This window comes from Onychomys torridus, chromosome 19 (assembly GCF_903995425.1).
Source record: "Onychomys torridus chromosome 19, mOncTor1.1, whole genome shotgun sequence".
NCBI classification, from domain to species: Eukaryota; Metazoa; Chordata; class Mammalia; order Rodentia; family Cricetidae; genus Onychomys; species Onychomys torridus.
The window spans coordinates 62,530,680-62,549,357 of NC_050461.1; the positions used below are offsets into that span (position 1 = coordinate 62,530,680).

At 38.4% G+C, this 18,678-nt stretch overlaps 1 protein-coding gene across 1 annotated transcript in view; it reads left to right on the forward strand.

The window, feature by feature from the left end:
* The window catches only part of Lix1 (limb and CNS expressed 1), a 53,592-nt gene that overhangs the window by 17,236 nt on the left and 17,678 nt on the right, over positions 1 to 18,678 (forward strand). The window contains exon 2 of the mRNA XM_036168974.1: positions 2,778 to 2,941. Coding sequence (XP_036024867.1) covers positions 2,778 to 2,941 — 164 coding nt within the window. The remainder of the gene's footprint in view (positions 1 to 2,777; positions 2,942 to 18,678) is intronic.

Below are 18,678 nucleotides of genomic sequence, written 5' to 3' on the forward strand. Positions count from 1 at the left end.
TCTTCTCATATTTTCTTTGAAATAGTCTATAAACCTTACTGATGTTACCTTAAAAAAAAGGAGCGTGTGTTTTATAAATAGAACACCCTCTTATATAAGTGACCTTTAGAGTTGCAGACAGCAAAACTGGACTTCTTTGTCCTGCACTCCATTCATCCTGATTTCCAGTCACAAGAGGAGATACAGATAGAAATATGCATTGTCTATGCTTGTGCACATATGTTGCACTTTTCAGGGTGATGACATGTGGAGTACCATCAAAGGAATCTTTTATGGTTGCATAATGAAAAATTCAAAAGCTGTTCTTTTTATTCATGCAGAAATCTAAGTTCATACTTTCAAACTCTTTAACTCAAATAATTTATGTAGGCCAAAATTCTTGGGCACATCCTACCTAGATAATTATGAGTTTTCAGTTTCCTACTCCAATCAGAACAATCTCATTCAAAGATGAACTTAGAACTCGAAGGTAATGATCTTTGTTGACTAGTGCAGCAAAAGGCCACTGGCTTCCATTTCAGGCTTCAGGATTCAGAATCTCTCTTGATGAATCCCGAGGGTCAATTGCATGTAGAGACCTAAACTGGATTCTTAATCTATGTCTTCTCAGAACTGGAAGGGAGAAAAGGATGTGGGCCAGAAACAGTTAAACACATAAAAATATCTAATCTCTACTTTGAGTTGTATTAACTGGTATAAAACACTATTTTAAATTTGTAAACAAATTAATAGCTCTATATTCACCAATTCTCAACTTAATCCCTTCCACACATATTAATCCATTTTTTTCTGTGTTAAGATTATCTTTTCTCAATATTTCCCAGGGCACTTGAATATTAAACTAGTTTTTTAAAGCTACAAAGGTATCCAATTCCTAAGGAGACTTGGGAACTTTCCTGACACATCATGAACTTATCGGACACCTAAGGAGAAGGTGTAAGAGCCTTATCACCTTGGAAACAGTGCTTTTGCTGTTAGTTCAAATTCTGTGACACTGCAGGAAAAAGTCAATGCTTAGCATTTTGAAACACACAAAACTGTATTGTAGTGCTGGAGAAAAACCCAGGGCCTCATCTTGCTAGGCAAGCTCTCTGTCACTGAGTTAATCCACAGTCCCTGCATTGCTTCACTTTAAGATGCAAGTAGGAGGAAGCAGATCAAAGGGGCTCAAGAGAAAAGCTGGTGAATTGTTTCAGATAATTCATTGTAAAGCAAGGAGCCTGGGTTGTGCAAAGCTGGACTCAACTGTTGCACAACCTATGTCAGTAGCATTTAGTCTTTTCTTCTCCATCTCCTCTGCATCCTTCTCTGTGTCCACTTTCTTCTCAACCCATCTTTCTTTCTTGATTGGGCAGTGCTGTACTTACTTCTATTCCTCCAACTCACACATGAAAAAAGAGAATTTCCAACTAAAGTCTTGGACTGTTGCCTCTAAACGCATAAGCTTTGGTCAAATCTCCAGCCCCAACCGTAAAGACAGTATGATACTTCAAGGGAACCTTTTGTCCTAATCACACACGAAAGTGAGTAAATGCCCCATAAGCAAAACTGACAGATATCTATCTAATGCTGCCTTCAAATACACTGAGCTCTCTAAAAAGGCAGGTAGATTCCTTGCAAAAATCTTATAGGAAAGCAGACTTCAGCTCACCTTTCCACCGAAACATCAGCGATTGAAACTGGCTGTGTATGTGTGGTAAATGCAGGTACAGGCAAGACTGACAGCTGTCTGGAAGCAGTGCTGGGAAGGAATTCCCAAGTCAGGCAGAGCTTAGCCGACATGACTCATAAGGTCACTTTTGACTCCACAATTCTATTATCCTCGTTAATTTCCCCAATTCAATTTGCAGTACAGGATAAACAAACCAGCCTAATTTGATCTGGAACCTCTGCAGGCTATCACAGGTCATTTAATCTAAAACACATGGCCCTCACCATCCCTGCATTTTCCAAAATCATCTAACAGACCTTGTCTTCACAAGACTCCATGTTATTGGTTTCACTGGTGGCTTTTTCCAGCCTCTTGCTTATTTGACGATTGCCTTTTATTCTCCTTTAGATTGGGGTAGAGGGAACATAAAAGAGTTTTCTCCTTTCTAAATTTCTCTTCTTAAGTCATATGAATAGTGAGTCCAGATTAATATTACATTGCTTACATATTTACTTCACAGTGCGGCTTTCTCTTTTCAGGTTTGAATCTGAGAAATTGGATACAGGCTATAGATAATCACAGGTCTGGAAAAGTCTACTAAGGCAAAATTTCAGAGATGAATGGTCAGATTTTAAATTGTGATATTAATATAATTCATAAAATAAATTTGAAATACTGCAACCTTGTTAGAATTGAGGTACTAAAACCACTTGAGTCCCATTCATTAAGAAATGTACCCATAGGCCAGTCAGATGGCTCAGTCACTTGGTTTGACAACCTGAATTTGATTCCTGGGAACCACATAATAGAAAGAGAGAGCCAATTCCCCAAAGCTATCATCTGACCTTTATACAGGTGCCAACACATGTACATGCCCCCCCTCACTCACACACATACACAAAATAAATTAAAATGTAATTTATAAAGGAAATACGTGTTAAAGTTATATATCTTAACATTCTTTACATATGCTTAACTAAAGTGTCTTCACGGTTGAAAGCAACTCCCATTGTGCACATGCTCCATTTAATTAGCAACTGCCATATTGCAGAATCCAGCTTTAAACATTTGGTTTTTCCAGTATATGTCCACATTTATAACTGATGCTATTTCTTGTCTTTTGCAGTGAATGTTGTGTCAATATTACAGGAATTTTGGGAAAGTAAGCAGCAGCAGAGAGCCACGTTTTCCAGTGAAGGCCTCGTGGTCTATGAGTCAATGCCCTCCTCTGGGCCTCCCTTTGTGAGCTACGTGACTCTCCCTGGAGGGAGCTGCTTTGGCAACTTTCAGGTAAGAACAGTCAGCCTCTGTTAGCAAAAGATAACCGGGCTAGAGCAGTTACCTTATTACAAAATAGCTGTGAGTTTTCTTGGATATAGTAAATAAAGCTGAATAATAGCCTCAAATATACTGGAAAAATCAGTCAAATGCCCCAATTTAAAAAAAAAAAAAAAAGAGGGGCTGGAGAGATGGCTCAGAGGTTAAGAGCACCAACTGTTCTTCCAGAGGTCCTGAGTTCAATTCCCAGCACCCACATGGTGGCTCAAAACCATCTGTAATAAGATCTTGCATCCTCTTCTATATACATAATGAATAAATAAATCTTTTTTAAAAAAAAGAAGTGATTTATATTGGAATGTGACCTGATACTTCTACAGAAAACAAATTTTTATTGTATAGCCTTTCATTTCCAAGATAACTGTTGCCTTTTCCTCAAAAAAAAAAAAAAATTGGAATAAAATTGTATAGAACTAAAAAAAACAGTGACAATGCCTTCCATCAGGGCCTTTCTATCAATTGAAAGGCTGCAGTACCATGATTTTGTGTAATTAAGTATTAATCAATTTGGTCATGCTTGTAGCATGTGCCTTTAATCCAGCACTAAGGAGGCAGTGACAAGTAGATCTCTATGAGTTCAAGGTCATCCCAGTCTGCATAGAGAGTTCTAGGCCAGCTAGGGCTACATAATAACTGTCTCAAAACTAGCTAAATAAACAAATAAATATTTATATAAAATATATAAACCAATGCAATCAGTCTACTCCACACCAAAGAATGGACCAACAGCAGAAAGTTGAGAGCTGAGATCAAGTACCTGTCTTTATCCCAGATTCAGCCTCTGTCTACTTGTAATCCCCTGGAAAACTTATTTAACCTTTCAATTTTTCCCAGCTTTGAGATGGGAAATATCCACAGGATTGGCCAGAAGTCATAGAAAGTACACTCTCAATGTGTTTAGCATGATATATCTGCTAGACTGTAGGCTTTCCAAATATCATTACTATAGTACTCAACCATTTTGTTACACTTTTTTCTCTTTGTGTGTAAATGTAGACATTTCTAATTGTATATTGATGCAAAGCATTGGTCTGTATTACAATCAGCATCTGGTTATCCAGTGAGTCACCAGGGAATATCAAGCATGCTGAGGATATGGTCTATACTCTTAGGAAATCAATGTAAAAAAAAAGTTGTAGTAATTATGGAGTTATATTCAAGGGTCACTGCAAGCACAAGCAAGGGAACTTCTAAAATTACCAGTCCTTCTTGTAAGTTCTCCTTTAGTACAATAAACCATCCCTCACTCAGGAACTAACAGCAGTGCTTCATTTCTGACATATGGAAACACAAAGCCAAGTTTCCTTCTAAGCCTTGGTAGCTAGAAACCCAGGTAAAAACTTTCAGTGTATGTATTTATCATGTATGTGTACAGGTGTACAAAACTCAATTTTTTAAAAGCTACCTTCATACTTGGTGTTATTTTCACCTATATTTTCCCTTTGAATTAATTATTTCACTCCATTTTATCTTATTACCTGATATATCTGCTTTATACTGTCTCAAATTCTTTGTACAGCAAGGGAAGATTATAATGTTTTTAAGCTTTTAAAACTTTTACAATATTTGTGTGTGCGCGCATGCATGTGCATGTGTGTGTAAATACATGTGCTTACATGAAGGTGGGAGAACAGCTTGTGGGAGTCAGTTTTTTCCTGGGTCTCAAATTCTGGTCATCAGATTTAGTGGCAAGCACCTTTACCAGCTGAGCCATCTCACTGGCCCAATAAATGCATAATTTAATAAACAGGCTAGAAAATCCATGCAGTGTAGATGTTAGGGATTATTGGGGAATGTAAGCTGAAGCTGAGGTGTACAGTTGAAGGTATTTTATCCATATGGGAAAGATAAAATGTTCTCATTATAAGGAATAGCATGTGCAAAGGCATACCAAAGGAGGAAACCTCAGCATTTTCAGGATTATCAAAGTGTAAGTGTGGGAAGAACTGTGGAAGATAGCATTTAGATACTTGGCCATCACACCTTGCAAAGGGGTACAGGTTCTATATTAAGTAAATCAGAACCCTGAACGTGAACAATATATTCAGATGTGTTTCCTGAAAGACTGCTCTGGAGGCCACATGAAGATGCTTTAGAACTAAATGAAGCTAAGACCAAGAGCGTCAGGAAGTGAGTGAGTCATGGACATCTACGGTGGTAGAGCTGCTTATGCAATGTCATCAACAGAGAACATAAAAGGACTTAAAGGTGGCTGGGAGTTGGGAGGTTGGGATAAAATCTCAATTTTATCTCTAGCTACTTGCCAAGATGAGGCAGCAGCAGAGACTCCAGAAGATGTGGACAGAATGGGTAGGTATGGGAATTTTGTTTAAAAGGTAGGGTATTTTTTGATACTGCATTTACCCATTAGTTTATTTTTTTAATATATTGAATATATTGAGTGTACAAGTAGCTTTCAGGAAAACTTTAAGGTCAGTGACATTAAAATGGGTCAAAACCCAGCAAATTTGATTAACAAAACCCAAACCTATGTCTTTGAAAAAATAAATCCAGGCAGTGATAGCACTCACATTTAATCCCAGCACACAGGAGGCAGAGGCAGGCTGATCTCTGTGAGTTCAAGGCCAGTCTGGTCTACAGAGTGAGTTCCAGGACAGCCAGGTCTACACAGAGAAACCCTGTCTAGAAAAACAAGGAGAAATGAAAGAAAGAAAGAAAGAAAGAAAGAAAGAAAGAAAGAAAGAAAGAAAGAAAGAAAGAAAAAGAAAGAAAGAGGTAAATAAGAAAGACGTCTCTTTGGAATTTCTGATTAATAAAAAATAAAATAGAAATTTTGAAAAGTTCTCGATACTTATAAGACAAGTCATACAGTCATAGGAGTATAATACAAGCATACTACAAAAAATCACTATGTTAAAAAAAAAAAAAACCACAAGGGATCTGTAGAAATGGCTAGGTGATGAAGAGAAGGAAGTGCTATTTCAATGGATATAAATTCAATTCCGATTACCCTCATCAAGTGACTCACAACCACCTATGACTCCAGTGGGATCTGATATCTCTAGCCTCTGAGAGCACCTACACTCACATGCACATAGACACACACACACACACACACACACACACACACACACACACACTCACTCTCTCTCTCGATTAAAAAAATAAAACTAATATATTTAAAAGCCTGCAGAAATATGAACCACTCACTTTCTGACTAATAGGAAACTGTATTATTTATAACTTTTTTCCAAAAATCATTTCCAAAGAAAAAATTTGACTAGAGAAGAAAACTGGTGGTTACCGTTATCTTATTGAAGTCTAAATCCCTCTGCAGCAATATACTATTCAGCAGTTCTCATCCAGGCTTTATCTCCTAGAATCCCTTTCCTGACACTGATGCTTTGGCCTAACTCCCCCACACCCCATGTCTGGATCTCTTCTAGTCATCCCCATACTCACACTGTGACCTAATAGTCAGTCCTCCTGCCCCACTTTCTAGGCCTCCACACAAAAATATTCTCCATGTATATGCTCTGAATAGTTTGTTGGAAACGGACTACCTCTTCAGATTTCCCAAAGAGGTTATTTGCTCTCTATTAACACCTTGTGCTAAGGTGATGTACGCCTGTGTTTTCTCTCTACAATAAAATATAGACGCTTCATGGATGGGACCCATATCCCTAAGACCTTCATAATCTCAAGCACTGCTGTTTTCACACAGTAACAGCCTAATAAATTATGTTAAATCAATACTCAAATGAATGAATAACAAACCCAAAGAACTTAAGGTTTTTACTCTTTTATGTAATCAGTAGTCTGCAAAGATATCCACTTAACTTTTCATGTAGGGCTACAAAGGCTCAGTAACCCTGAAATAAACTGTTGTGGATATCGCTCTGTGTAAATAAAGTTCTGAGACGCAGGAAGTATAGGCGGGACAAGAGAGAAGGGCATTTTTGGAAGTAGAAGGCTGGAGAGAGACACCGCCAGCCACTGCCATGAAAAGCAACATGTAAAGACATTGGTAAGCCACATGCCATGTGGCAAAGTATAGACTAACAGAAATGGGTTAATTTAAGATAGAAGAAGTAGATAACAAGCAGCCTGCCATGGCCATACAGTTTCTAAGCAATGTAAGTTTCTGTGAGCTTTCTTGGTTGGGTCTGAGGGACTGTGGGACTGGCGGGTAAGAGAGATTTGTCCTGACTGGGCCAGGCAGGAAAACTCTAACTACAGTAAACTAACATTATCTTGTTTGTATCTATGGCTAAAGTACTGGAAGTGAATCAATGAGAAATAATTGATCTAGGACCCCCTCATTCTCTCTAGATTTCATTTGTGCATAACTTTCCTCTCACTCGACTCTCATGGCCATGAATAACCAATGATGACTGTATTTGTACCCAGGCATGCATTATGTTTACAGTCAATAAATGCACTCATTATAATCTATCTAAAATGGAATGCATTTGCCACATAAAAATACTTCTCGAGACCATGAATCTAAGAATTTTAGTGCTCTTGTTTTTTTTTTAAGCTACTATGAGAATTATGAATTTTCCTATTGTCTCATAAATTTTGACTCAAATGATAGGACTTCCCTTAGGTGGTGGATCCAACATCCTCCTTGGGGTCTTAAAAAAAAAAAGAAAATGAAAACTCAGCAGGGAGGCCTCTGAATGACTTCTCTGATCATTTCAAAGTCTCCTTTTCCTTGTGTTTAAATCATCATAGTTTAAGGTTCTCAGGAGGATTGTTAACATCCTTGCTTTAAAAGATCCAGAACTTCCTGAGTCAAATAAATTTTGAAATGTGTTTGGGTGGTTGGCAACCCCTTAACACATTTATCCCTCCAAAACATAATTGGGGGAAAGAAAAAACAGGAAAGAAAAGAGGATTAAAAATTTCTTTAGAGATGATGTCTTACACTGTTTCTTTGTCAGTTCAAAAACCATCTTTAATGTTCTTTTTACGATATAACATTTAACCATGTTTTCCCAGCATCTGTCCTATAAGAGCCTGTGTGCTTCTTCCTGATATGCCTTTTCACATGACCCAATGCCACCCCTGTGCACCACAAATCATCTCATGATGGATTATTAATGCCAAGGCCATGTGCTGAAGCGTGGAGAAATCATTGTGCCAGAGTAGGCTTCTTGCTGTGCCCTGGACATCACTTCCAGTCGTGCCAAGCAATGCAAAAGACTTAAAATGGAGTGTGGGCTGGGTTACAGAACTAACCACACTACTTCCAGCAGTCTCATGAAAGCTGTGAGAAATCATGCTCATTCATTCAAAACAGTGGTATTCAGAATGATCTTTCGTTTTCTGACTAGTAAAGGGAAAGCTGTCCAAGGCTTTGATTGTCACAAGCTAACACTGTTTTTTATACAATGCACCTCTCATTGTAGTAAATGGGAAGCTTGTGGCCATGAAGACTAATTAAGAAATTTTCAGTTAATCTTGATGACACAGTCCTCCCCCAACAAAATGCAAATAGATGGGAGAGAGATAGGAGTGGGAGGGAGCAGTCCTTCCTTTTGTCAGACCTTCATAAATTACTATAGTATGAAAAAGAGAGGTGAAAATATGATACTATTTTTAAATATCTAAACAATAAACAAAACAACCTACTGATATGAAGGTTTTCCCCAGAAGTTACACGAGATTTGTGCATTCTGGGTGTATTTTCATTATATCTTTTTTTTTTTTTGTCTAGGAAGTTAATCCTTCTCTTGCCATACATCACAACCATGAAAACCAGAAGCATTTCCCAAATTTTACCATAAAAACAACTACAGCCACAATTCATCTTGCAGCCTCTCATTATGAGTGCAGAAAGAAAGCCATTCCTTGTTCCAGCAGCTGTTTTTTCCCTAAACCCAAAAGAAATCTTGAATATCATATTTTATATTTTTATTTAAAAAGTTTATAATCCAATTTCTTAAAAAAAAGTCCATGGTTTGGTCTTCTGTTTAGAATTGGCTAGGATAATTTGGAATTAAGAATAGTATTCTTGGATTGGAGAGATGGCTCAGAGGTTAAAAGCACTGGCTGTTCTTCCAGAGGTCCTGAGTTCAATTCCCAGCACCCACATGGTGGCTCACAACCATCTGTAATGAGATCTGGCGCCCTCTTCTGGCCTGCAGGGATACATGCAAACAGAACACTGTATAAAAAAATAGTATTCTTCTCTTTAGTAAAAGCAAATTTCCCTTATGCAATTATTTACATATATGGATTATGATGAATGAAAAATGTAAAACATTGATGTGATATTTTGATATATTTGAAATATGTCTAATTTATTAGGATATTATATTTTTCTTAACTATGTGGGGGCTATTGTTAAAAGTGTTTCATAGAAAATGAGCACCTGGGGTTGGGGATTTAGCTCAGTGGTAGAGCACTTGCCTAGCAAGTGCAAGGCCCTGGGTTCAGTCCTCAGCTCTGGCAAAAATAAATAAATAAATAAATAAATAAATAAATAAATAAATAAATTTAAAAAGAAAAGAAAGAAAATGAGCACCCATGTTCAACAATATAGTGTGATTCTAAGACCAGTTGTATAATTCCAGGTACATGAGGCTGAAACATTTGGCATCTCTACCAGCAGACTCTTGATTGGCTCCCTCAATCCATTTTTAACTCATATCTGGTTGTACTGGGTGGTTTTGTGTGTCAACTTGACACAAGCTATAGAGTCATCAGAGGAAGGAGCCTCAGCTGAGGAAATGCCTCCTTGAGTTCCAGCTGTAAGGCATTTTCTCAATTAGTGATCAGTCGGGGAGAGCACAGCCCATGGTGGGTGATGTCAGCCCTGGGCTCACAAGTCATGGGAAGTAAGCCAGTAAGTAGCTCCCCTCCATGGCTTCTGCATCAGATTCTGCCTCCAGGATCCTGCCCTGTTTGAGTTCTTGTCATGGCTTCCTTCAGTGTAGAACAGCAATGCTGAAGTGTAAGTCAAATCAACTCTTTCCTCCCCAACTTGCCTTTTGGTCATGACGTTTTGTCACAGCAATAGAAACCCTGAGACACTGGTGTTGTGCGATGGAGTGTACAGTAGGAAGCCAAAGAAAGAACACTCAGAGCAGATGAGCCTTTGTGAAGCTCTGTCTCTACACTTAATGTCCTCTAATTATTTTTGCCACTCTGCTTTTCAAAGTCATTGCTTATGAAAATACCTAGGGAAACTACTTTTACAAGTACTGTGCTAAGTACAAGGAAAATAGAAGTGTGGAATGTTGTTTTCTTTTACTTACTTAAGGTGATAAGCACACTTTACCTGTATAATCAGACACAAAAACATGTTTTATACTTTCATAAATTGCATGAGTCATCTCAAAAGCCAAGAAAGTAAAGGTATATTTAGATCACAATAAAAATCAGTTAATAAAATTGAGGTTTTCGCCATGACTGAGAGAATATTTAATCCGATCATGTGATTGACTAAATGGAACTGAAATGCTTTCTTTGCTAGTGATCAAATAAGCCTTCACCTTAGCATTCCATCCTCTAGACAGAAGTGAAGTTCCCGGCACAAAATCAAGACTATTGTCAGGCACCAATGTTCCTTTTAATCCTAAATATTTCTGTTTCAAACAAACAAACAAAAAATCCTTGGGTTTTGTTTTGTTTTCCTGACTTTGGAAGTAAGCTCAGATGCATCACACACCCAAAGATAGGAAGGTTAGTTATATATAACCCCATTCCATTGGAAAGGCATGCAGCTAATCATCAGTCTTTAATGCCCTGTAAGTGTCTTAAAAATGTGTACTGTTTTCAGAAGACCCTTTATTCCTTCTTCCTTAACTCTAATCTGCTTCTTCTCTTATTAAACAAAGTGAGTAGAGAGGCTTGACTTCCAGAGAGAATGGTAGCATATAGAGAAAGGAAAGCTTAGAGAAGACCCACAGTAAGCTGGGCGGCGGTGGCGGTGGCGCACGCCTTTAATCCCAGCACACGGGAGACAGAGCCAGGCAGATTTCTGTGAGTTCGAGGCCAGCCTGGTTTACAGAGGGAGATCCAGGACAGGTACCAAAACTACACAGAGAAACCATGTCTCGAAAAACCAAAAAAAAAAAAAAAGGAAGAAGAAGGAGACCCATAGTAAAACATGGATGTCAGGATATCTCCACAGGAGTCTTACAGCCCTTGTAATACACTGTGGGAAGATGTTCATCATCTTACTAAGGTGCTAAGCAGGTAAGATTGACTTTCTCTCCATCATCATCTCACATCCCTCTCACACAATCCATTTACACCAAAATTACTATAAAAATAAGCCAAAAGAAATATTTTTTAAGAATTCTCTTTTTTTAAGTATATGTGTGTGCATGTCTGTATGAGTGTTATGCCATGTGTATACAGGTGCCTTCTGAGGCCAGAAAAAGGTGTTGGATGCCCTGGAACTGGAGTTACAGGTGGTTATGAGCCATCTGATGTGGGTGATGGGAAACAAACATTGGTTCTCTGGAAGAGCAGCGAGTGCTCTTAACTGCTGAGCTACTTATCTCTGTAGTCTCCAAATAAGCCAAACATTTGAGCTTTGATTAATTCATCTTGTCTTCACGTAAACTTTAAAATAGAAAAAGATGAAGAGAGAGAGAGAGAGAGAGAAGAAAAAAGAAGGAAGAAAGGCTGAAAAGGAGGGAGGGAACCTTGAAGAAGCACAATACAGTTTGAGATTATAATAGTTACCAGGGACTTTGGTCTAGGTACATGTGTAGAATAGCACTTCAAGCAGAGGTAAACGAGGAGGGGAGCAGGTGGTTTATATTATGAAAAAACATTCTAACCTACCATATGCCTGAAATGTTCCTCTAAGTTGACAGGAACTGTTGAATTTTCCCTGAACACTGAACTCTCAAAGCAGTCCCCTCCCCCATGCCTAGCAGAGACCTCTGTTCTCAGCACACACAGGGACTGAATTGTCCCCACATACTTACTTGCCTCCAGCCTGACCTGCAGAGATGCTATTAACCTGAGTGATGGAAACTCAGCAGCATCTGGAAGGGGCAAATGCTAATACATCCACAACCAAATATATCGGAACACATGCAAATGTTCATGCTCTGACCTGGGAGGTCAAATCCTTAAAGAACTGAGAGCAGCAGGGCCTGGCTTGTGGAATTCTTTTTGTTGAAGGCTTGTTCGATGTCAGGATGAAATGGAGGTGTTGACGACACTGACCAGAGCCCACAGGCCATACACATAAACTCTCCAACTCACTTGCAGAAACTCAGACCACAGGTTGCAAAGGAAAAATGTTCTCAACCACTTGAATAACAGACATTACAACATTTAAGATTAGGACAAGAATTTTCACCTCTCACAGCCAGTTTATTTGGTTTGCCACTTGCAAAAATCTTAGTGTGGGAGAGCTCCTTGGGTACAATGTACTGTTGAGTGAGTCCTACCTAAATATTACTGATCTGTCCTTGACCCCATCGAACATGAATCTTTAACCTGAGTTCTCATGTCCTTACAGTCATCAGTAACACTATTACATTACTGTTATTCAAAACCTTGCCTTTTGGGCCTTTACAGCTCTCTAGCTACTATTCATAGGCACTAAGTAGAGTGTACTTAATTTGACTCTATAGATTTCAGACTGGAAGAACCTTGTTCTTAATCTTTAAAGCACATGGATGAATAATTGCAGAAAGTCTGTTAAGATGGAGTTAGGTTCTTTACCTTGATGTCTTTCCACATGCTTCCCAACAGAACCTACCATATCTAGGATATATGTTCAATAAAATCTTGTGTGTAAAAATGATGACTCAACACATGCCTCCTGCTTATTTTTTAAAATAAGTTATGGATAAAAATTAATCCATTGACAGATACTATGACAGTTACTCTTTATTCTGAATTGTGTCAGATTGACAAGAAGATGTCCTATAAGGAACACACCTATAAACAGTTTTTAAGTGTTTCCTAAATTATTAAAAATGATACTAATTTCTTATTAGGCATTTCACTTAAAATTTGTCTGTGATTACCAAATTTTATTTAAGTTATTTTAAGAATGTCTTTGCATTCTAAAAAAAAAAATGACTAGCTACTATTTGATTTGTAGACAACCTACAAATTAATCTTGATTACATCTTGACATTGTATAGTTTACCATAGAAGAAATAAAAACTCCTGAGAAGAAAATCAGAACATCAATGTAATTTAGAAAAGCCAGCAACTTTTAGAAGAGCTAGCAAAGAACTTTTTGAATATTGCTTTGCTTTATTCTTAGATAGAAATAGTTCTTCTGTTGGGAAACTAGCACTGTTCTATGCTTACAGCACAGGATTTACCATGAAGATAAGGAGGCTTCTACATAGGCTGGCTGAAAGCATTACATCAACATATTTTATTTGGATTTTTACATTGTCTTTCTTCTAATAATGGGTCTAGGGGCTTCAGAATCACCTGGAAGTCTTATTTAAATGCATTTTGGGAGGTGGGGTGCTGGGTCAGTGGATAAAGTATTTGTTGTAGAAACATAAGGTTATAAATTTGATCTCCAGTACCCACATTAAAAAAAAAAAAAAAAAAAGCCAGGCATGGACACATGTACCTATGATCCCAGTGCTAGGTCCTTGAGATTATTGGCAAGCCAATCTAACTAATTGATGATCTCTGATTTAGTGAAAGATCCTGTCCCCAAAAAATAAGGTGGGAGGCCAGCCAGCAAGATGCCTCAGCAGGTAAAACAGCTTGCCAGATGTTGAATCTCTGGGATCCAAGGCAGAAGGAGAGGGCCATCTCCCAAAATTTTCCCCTTACCTCTAAATGAATTCTCCAAAAGGATTGTCCTCTGGGAACATTCCATGGTATGCATGTGTTGAAATCAGCCCCCCCGACACATATACACACATACACATGACACATACATGTATACTGTTCACGATGACTCACCCATCTGAAGATATTTTGACTCAGTCAGTTTGGAGCTGGGAAATACACATATTTAACAAGTTACCAGGTAACAACAACATGAACATGAAAGGTTTTGAACTATTGGATTTGAGTCACTGGGTGGGTTCAGTGGGGATCTTTATTGGGTCATCTGTGAGATCCTACTGACTAGATGATGACCTAAACTCCAAAATAAAATACAAAGCCAAAAGGGGCTGGGCTTGGGAAAATTTTCTTATCCAGTAGAATTTGGAAATTTTAATGGAAATGACTTTTATTCTTAAAGAGTTACCAACTCCTTCTTAAAATTGTTGATCAATACTTATGTTACAACATTTAACCCCATGGTATCTATGAGGGCATATACAACCAGAGACAGACAAAATGATACTGTTCTTTGATCAAGCCATAGCCAACCCTTCTATCTCTGCCTTCCCCTACAGTCCAGAAAAGCAGAGAATAGGAAAGAGAACATTAAGGTGACCATCAGCACGTTGCCCTTCCCAATGAGCTACATTTTCTTCACTTTTTTTTTTAAATGAAATCAAGTTTGGAATCTTCTGTCAAAGTGAGCTGTGGAATATCAAAGTGAGAAATCTTTCTGGAGTACTATAAAGGTTTAGGGGTGGTATGTGACTTTAGCTAAATTTGAATTAGCAATCTTATGAAGTACACAATAAACTACTGGGTAGATACACTTGAGAAAGGATCTTTATTTGTTTACTTCTTAAGTCCCATGACCTTGGGATACATAACCTTTGTAAATTCTGTTTGCACAATTACAAAATAAGGGTAATAATAATACCAGCCTCACAGGATTGTTGTAATAACTAGATGTGATATTAACCATAAAATGCTTAGCACAAGGCCAAAGCACTCAGGGTCAGCAATAAGATCTCTGCTATTGAGCTCTCCCCCAAGAGTGCGCTAAAAAAATTCTCAGTTAGCTGAAGCAAGGAAAGCCTCTGTAATAGTTACCTTTTGTTGTATAACAAATTGCTTCAAAACTTACAAACATGTTCAGGACTCTGGAATCTGGGCATTTCTGGCTCACCACCTGCTGGAGGTGGCAGTCAGGCAGTCAAATTAGATGCTGTCATCGGGAGGTTGGATTGGGTATCCTTTGAGACTCATCGAGGTGGCTATTAACAACAAGCTTTTTTTCTTGGCATGTGCCTTTCCATACAGCTGCTCATATACATCAGCTAACTTTTCTTCATGCAGGTAATCAGAGAAAAGGCAAACAGGACCACGATAGAAGCCATGGGGTTTTTATAAACCAATATTAGAAAAATATACTGTCACTTCTACCATGTGCCATTGACTAAAACTGCTCTAGAGTGGAGAGGAGTGGGAAAAAGAATGGGCCAGTGAGGGCTTTTTGGTTTTTTTTTTTTTTTTTTTTTGTTTTTGTTTTTTTTTTTGACCCACCATTGCTTTTAAATGGCTTTCCCAAAAAATACAACATTCTGTGTTTTGTTTGTTTGTTTTTGTGGGGGGAGGGGTCATCAGGGAGGAGACTTTTTGTTTTTTCTTTAGTATTAGAAGGCATTAATGATTATAATAGTTTACAATCTACTATCAAATAAAAGACACCTGAGTAGTAAGACAAACACCTGAGTGGGGTCTGCTGGCCACTCACAAAGCATCTAGTTTCGAATGCCTAAAAAGTCCACAGATGACTTTGCTAAAGATTTTGACTGTTGAATATTCAAGCTCAGAACTTTCATAGAATGAAAAGGCTGAAAGCTGTCTGTGTGTATTAGCAAGTAAGAATGGTCAGCACATAAGGCACAGTTTACAGATCTGTATTTACAATGGAGTCTGGTGGAAAATTAGCAAGAATAAACCATACAAAGAAGTCTAATTCTGGCAGGAAGTTGCTCTGAAATAACATCATACTTCACTCACCCCCATCTGATGTCCTTGATAACCAGTTTGGAAAACAATAAAATGCCCTGTAACTTGCCATGTTTTATTTTCGTACAGTGGTTCCCATTGTTTGGTGGTTGACACTGAACGTGCCTGTTCTTACAGGAGCATCTGGACTGTGTGGTTTTGACACTCCAGCCAGACTGCAAATGAGCTAAACTGCCTGCCCAAGTACATGTTCCTATGGGTGAAAGGTTCTCCTTAAGCCTCTCAAAAGCAAAACAGGTGGCAGTAGCTGGCTCAGAAGAAAGCAGCTGGCTGACATTATGCACATTCTGAAGTGCTTGTCTTTCAGAAATATAAAGAACAACAGAAAGAAAAGTTCTTTGATGGATCAGAACTTATTTTATTTTATGTACTTTTTAACAGGCACACTTTCTCCCCATTGGAAGAAGAAGAAAAAAATCAAGTACTCTGAAACAATAAAATAAGTAAAGACAGGTGTCTGTTCTCACATCTTGAGATTAGCTGAGTCTCCCACCTTCCTTTTCCTTGCTTCTCTGGTAAAGGCCCTGCCTGTTGCCTGCTTGCCTGCCTAGGTATCCTTTGATCTGTGAGGCAGTGCCATGCGGCTATAATGTACATGCTGCCTTTGATCTAGTGCTTAGCTGCTCTTATTTAAGTGGATCGCTTCTTTTGACTGTGCAGTGTTTACTCTGTCTCACTCTTCCCCTCTCCCTGAAAGTTGGCTTCACTGCTGTTATTTAGACAGGCAGATATTTTTGTTTTTTGAGAATTTAAAACTGCTCTGACCTGAATCTTATTCCCTAAATTCTACAGTCCCAAAGCTCTGTTGTAGACTTTGTAAAGCCAAACTGCATTTAGGATGAGCTGCTATTATAGATGTTGTGTAATATTGGCAAAACCTTTCTTTATAACGGGAGTTTATTCTTTTCAAAGAATAACAAATGTATGCTACACATTGGCAAAAATGCTCATATCAGAGTCTAAATCCTTAGGAATAATTAGTCCAGGCTTAATATATTTTCATATTGCTGAATTAAAATACCATATAAAATATATAGGAATAGTACTTTTTAAGAAAAAGAAGTATATATACATTTTTTCTTGAAAGAATTTCTTGCACATTTTTTCAGGTGTTTTATTGATTTTCTACTGAGTTTCCTATGTTTCAGCCCATTATTCATTCAGTAAATTGTAATAGGCAGAGATGCAAAGAGAATTACATCAAAATTATGTAATAGGGTAGGAGCACAAAGAAAATTATGTAACAATTAGGGCATGCAGGTAGGAGACAGCAGGCAAAGATCAGCAAACAATTACATTCAAGTATGGTCAGTGCCTTCATCCTGGCTTGAGAGTGGTAGACAAAGCTTCCTGGGAGAGGAAGCATCTAAGCATTAGTAAAGGACAATTGACTCAGATCTCATGGCCCCGTGTACCGCACAAAATAAAACTGTATGTAGAAACTCTCTGACTTAACACAGATAGCCTAAACCTTAGAAGATGTCTAAGATTTGAAAGGCTTCCTATCTAAAGCTATACCAAAAACCTTTTGCTTATCATCCAACACTAAAGAGACCCAGCTACCCAACATCCACTGTTTTTCTGCACACATTTTAGAACTTCAGCTTTATTCATTTAAAGGTGTGTTTGTCATTTACCTTCACTATACCAAATATCTGAGACAATCTACTTTAAGAGAATAAAAGTTCATTTTTTTTTATGGTCTTAAAAATTCCATAGTCATTTGGCTCTTCTGCTTTGGGGCCTGTTGTGAATAAGAGCATTATGGCAGAGAGCATGCATGGTTGAGCAAAGCTGTTTTCCTCTTGCCAAACAGGAGACAAGAGAGAGGGAAGAGGTGCTGAGGTCCCAGTGTTTTCTTCTGGGGCATGTCTCTAATGATTTAACTTTCTCTCCTAGAGGCCCCGTTTCCTAAAAGTTCCACCACCTTCCATAAGCTGGAGTCCAAGCATTAAACTTTCTCTCCCTCTCTCTCTGTCTCTGCCTCTTCCTTTGTCTCTCTGTCTCTGTCTCTGTCTCTGTCTCTGTCTCTCTCTCTCTCTCTCTCTCTCTCTCTCTCTCTCTCACACACACACACACACACACACATACACACACACACCTTGCCCATTGTTTTAAAAGTCCTTTTAATTACTACCTTTTCCATGCCCTTATGGTACACAAGCACTGATCCTGGTTTGGACATTGTGAAGACTGTTGAAGCATACAAAAATCCCAAACACAAAAGTTTTTTTGGGGGAGGGGTGCAGTCAAAAGAAGTGATTACTTTACCTACATGATTGTTATACTAGAGAGTTCCTGCTATTTGGAAAGTTTGGAGACAGGAAACCTGATCTCAGGCATTCAAACTGGGTTGTGGACCTGGGAAGGAGAAACTAGGCTCTAAATGATACAAGGTGATAAGTGCCTGGAGACTGGGCAGAAATGTTAGTATAGGGTAAAGAGTGTTGCAGAAAGCACACAAGAAAGATTTTTGAATGCAATCCTAATTAGTCTTATCAATAAATACCCAGAGTCAGATATCAAGGGTGAACACTGAAAGATAGAGAAGCAGAGTGAGCCATACTCACTTCTTACCTCTACAAAATCTCAGACCAAACTGGGGGGTCCTGTCCTATGAATCCTCAAGCTGATTGGGGCAAGATTCTGTCTCTATATTCCTTATATTCCTGTCTCCACCTCCCAAGTGCTGGTATCAAAGGTTTGAGCTTCCATGTGCTGACATTAAAGATGTGTGCCACCACCGCCCAGCTCTGTTTATCTTTTAGACTCAATCTCATGTAGTACAGGATCTCCTTGAACTCCTGATCTTCCTGCTTCCTCCTCCCAAGTGCTGGGATTAAAGGTGTGTGCCACCACAAATGGCCTCTATAGCTAACTAGTAGCTAGCT